The 4162-nt window shown below is 41.3% G+C and overlaps 1 protein-coding gene across 1 annotated transcript in view; it reads right to left on the reverse strand.

Moving 5' to 3' along the window:
• Nucleotides 1-4058, reverse strand: part of GFPT2 (glutamine-fructose-6-phosphate transaminase 2) — a 17917-nt gene extending 13859 nt beyond the window's left edge. Inside the window, exon 1 of the mRNA XM_010157877.1 lies at nucleotides 4052-4058. Coding sequence (XP_010156179.1) covers nucleotides 4052-4058 — 7 coding nt within the window. The remainder of the gene's footprint in view (nucleotides 1-4051) is intronic.
• Nucleotides 4059-4162: the final 104 nt, after the last annotated feature.

Consider the following 4162-nt stretch of genomic DNA (forward strand, 5'->3'; position numbering starts at 1 on the left):
AGAGAAGAAAATATAAAGAAAGGGCAGAAGTCAAAAGGATAGGACAACAAAGGAAAGAAACAGAAGATAGAAAACCAGGGTCACCCAAAAAACAAGCGTTCACCCTTTGCACTGCCTCTACACAATGCTGCCTGCCAAGCCCAACTCAACGGAGACATAAGATCCGTTTGTTTGCCCTGTGTTACTCAGGTCAACTCTTACAGCGGCATCACCGGGAAGACATGAACTCACTCCTTGCCTACTCGGCAAACAGAGCCTGGGAGTCTGCTCCCTCTTCTCCTGAATAGATCAGTCAGCAACCAAGAAGTGGCTCTTTTAGGTTTGGGGTTGGTTCTCCCCCACCGCACAAACCTTTTTTTTGGAAGGTAAGAGTACACAAGCATTTATTTCATTAAAAAGAGTTTGGGATATGTTGTTTTATCTTTCGAAAAGGTGTAATACAAAGGTCACCTGCACAAGAAGACACAACTATTCTTTTCCTCTGCCTACTGATCTTCCCAGGACTCCTACATTTATAAGAATAGATTAAGCTTTTTTATGAACTCTTGCAAATACCCAAGTAAAACAGAAACGTCTAATTTCACTGTTACAACAATTTCCCCAAGCAACAAGTCAGAGACTACTGTTAGCAAAACCCAGACTTTAAGAGCTCAACAGATAAGCAGTTGAGACAAGCCAGTGTTGTAAATAGAGAAAGCCTTTGTTTGAAATTTAACACCCTCTTCCCCTTCAATTAAGGCTTTTGAACTGTAAATGGCTGTAGTGAAGAAGCTGTTATGATACACCAATAAATCTCCCTCATAAATATTGTTGTGAATTTGGTTACTCCACTGGTTTTAAGCCATTAATACTGTTGATTTGACAGTGAGACTGAGAGACCATTACATCGGTCTCCGAATTTATCCTGGAAGGATTAAAGGGTGGAAAGTACTTTTCTGCTACAGAAGTGAGATTTATGAAGAGCCCAGCCTAATTATTTCTAGACCATCCAACATCAGCGGAGATATTAAGACAATAGTAGCATTTAAAGAGGTATTGGGGAATTTGAACAGCAAAATCCTGTTCTTCATGGACGTTTTGAAAAACGATAACTCTGGTTATATACAGTCACCTTAGACTGAGAGCTTGTTGATCATTTTTCCAGAGAGATATTTACCGTTCTCTGGCGCTAACCACGGACCTCAAGAGCAGCGTTCTTCAGTTTCTTTGCTACAAATTTCTCAACATCATTCCAAAACATTGCTACACACCTCATTTCAGATCCAGCTCTACTTTCTAGGCCAGATTTCACAATGTATTTTAGGCGCATCAACCTTGTACGTTCCATGTGGCATCTTTGACTGAACAGAACTCCAGGAAAAACCTTCCTTTGGGACCGTCCTTACAATGCTACCAGTGTGCTGCAATTGTTAAAAAGATCCTTGTTTCCAGGGAACTGTAGCTGTGCTTCGACACACGTGAATTAGAAGACGCAGAAGTCACCAGAGGCCACTTACAACGAATGCAATAGCTGCAGCCTGACTTCAAGGAATATATTATAAACTTTTTCACTTAAAGGAAATAAATCTTACTCTCAGCATCGTTTCTCTAGTACTTTTCTGCTTCACGATTTACCCCCTTGCATATTTTCTTCCCTACTCAGTTGTCATTTTGGCTAGATTTAAAGCAAATTGCTTAACTCACGTAGAAACAACTTGTGATAAAGACTTCTTGTAGTTTAATTCCTTCTGGAAGCAAACCAATATGACTGAATCTTAGTTGAATCATATGCATGATAACAGAGTTTTGTGATGCTCACAAGTTACTTTATAGTGGGCTCCCCAAGCTATTAAATCCCATTTCCAGAGCTTGCCTCTCTCCTCCCCAGTGAAGACTCAAGGACACTCTAAGCTAATGCAATACTAAGTAATACACATCAAGTAAAGTAATGTTTGTCAGCACAACATAAGCAATGAAATACTTTCCTAAGTCATACATACAAACATAGAATCCAGTAAAGGTATTTAAAAAAGTGTTTTACTAGGGCACTGCTCTCTTGAACTGAATGCTAATCTAGTTTATAACTTTCCGTGATTACAGAGCTTTCACAGATGCATGAACTAGGTAAATCGTGTATGGCTTATCTTTAGAATCAAATACTCAAACCAGAATGTTGCTAAAACATCACTAAACCTAGCTTTAATTAGGTGCAGAAACTGAAAGCAAGGCTCTCCCTTTACCTGAGTATTGAGCAGAGTTTCTCCTTTACCTTCCAGGACTGCCAGCAGAGCCTCAAGAAGATAAGATAATTGAGTATTTTTTGTAGGAAAAATCCGCAAGAACTCTTGCAATTGCAAGACTTCACCAAAATCAAGAAGGGGGCAGCCTATACTTGAATTTTGAACACAATTTATTAATTTGTTAAAAATAAAAGGGTGCCTCTATTGGGGTAAGCACATTGTTGATGCCAGAAACTTAGTTTTGAGACAGTCCCAGTCTCAACTTCATATCCTGATGAAATAATTTTGATTTTAAATAGGCAGATCATTGGTTTAAGAGTATCTTACCTGTTTTTTAAACCGTGCATACTTTTGCTATACCGTGTTCTTACATGTGAGTGTTATCTCAACTTTACTTCCTAAAGAGTATGTTTATGGCAGTATTTAATGACTTAAGTATTTTCAAAACAGAAAACTAATTTAAATCTTCATGTGCTACCTGAAGTCAGAGAAAACATAACAGGACATGTTTTCAACACTTAAACTTGGAAAGATATGCAAAAATAAAAACAACAAACTAATTTGGAAATGGTTGGTTGCAACCTCAAGAACTCCCGCACTTCCTCTAGCAGATCAGCGTAGCAAGGAAGATAGGGGACATCTTTCATGACAACAAATGTCACTTAGATGGTCTCCAAATGCTGACTGGAAGAAAACTAGCACTACCCTCACTGCACTTCCTCAACTGTTGTTCTCTTTGCCATTTCATACTGACTCAGTTACTCCACCCCACACTAGATGTTTTACCAAACCCATTTAACACTGTTAACACCCTCATTTCCCAATCAATATACAGCTCAGATATGCTAATTTTTTTATATTGCCATTACATATCTCACTGTTTAGTGCTTGCCACCAATACCTTTTGTTTGCTTAGGCACGGAGCCAAGTCTCTTACCTGAAGGGATTTTGTTTAGAAGACACTGACTTTGTCTCATTGATAGCGACCGGAGTTTCACTTAGGAGCTGAAACAGTATCACCTCACGTTTCCATTCAAGTGAAAGAGGCTTACTGGACTCCTTGCTCTTTCTAAGGTTACAATTAAAGAGGATGTGCAGGCAGTGAAAAGACATCTAGTTCAGAAAGAGTAATTTTGGGAGCGGTAACTCAACTCGCTTTCAGCCCGCATCTCACAAAAGAGGTTTTGTTTATGATGGCTGAGAAGTGCAACTGCAAATTTTCCTTACTTTCAACAAAAGTATCCTTCTAGACCTGAGAGGAGGTTTCCATGAAGGCACAGGTAAAGTTTCACTAAAATTTCCTCCATAACTAAAGCACATTGTGTTAGTGGCTTCTGAACCCGCAGTTTCATTTTAATCTGACCCGAAGCATATCTAACCAACTGTATACACGACGGAGTCATTATCTTCGCCGTCTCATCTTTACTAGGTGAAGGAAGGTGAATAAACTCACATCAGCTAAGAATTAAGCTCCTTGTCCAAACTTCAGCCTTTGTTTGAAAACCACAAGCTCTTCCTATCGCCGCAGTTGGGAAGTGAGTCACAACTAATCCCTAATCCTGGATTAGGAAAGACAGAGCCAAGCACATCCCGAAGCCTGTGCATCAGGCAAAGCAGTGATGCACCGAGGCTTCTGGACCGGGAAGAGCAAAGGTTAACAGCGCACCAGGGTACCCCAGAGCAGCCAGGCCGTGGGATGGAGACCCTTTTCAGTCACAAGGCCTAAGGACAAGCCGCCGGACAGGGAGGACACAGATGCGAGGCTGTGGGGAACAGAGAGGCAATCTCCTTTCACTGGGAGAAGGGGGCGGACGGAGGAGCTTCACCTTTACCTGCCATCACCGCATGAGTCAGTCATTCTCCCTTCCCACCCCGCCCAGAACGGACATTCGGACCGGGGCCGGTCCCGACCCGGCAGCGACGGCGGGTTTCCGCAGCGCCGG

The sequence above is a fragment of the Eurypyga helias genome, unplaced genomic scaffold (genome assembly GCF_000690775.1).
Source record: "Eurypyga helias isolate BGI_N326 unplaced genomic scaffold, ASM69077v1 scaffold7758, whole genome shotgun sequence".
Taxonomy (NCBI): Eukaryota; Metazoa; Chordata; class Aves; order Eurypygiformes; family Eurypygidae; genus Eurypyga; species Eurypyga helias.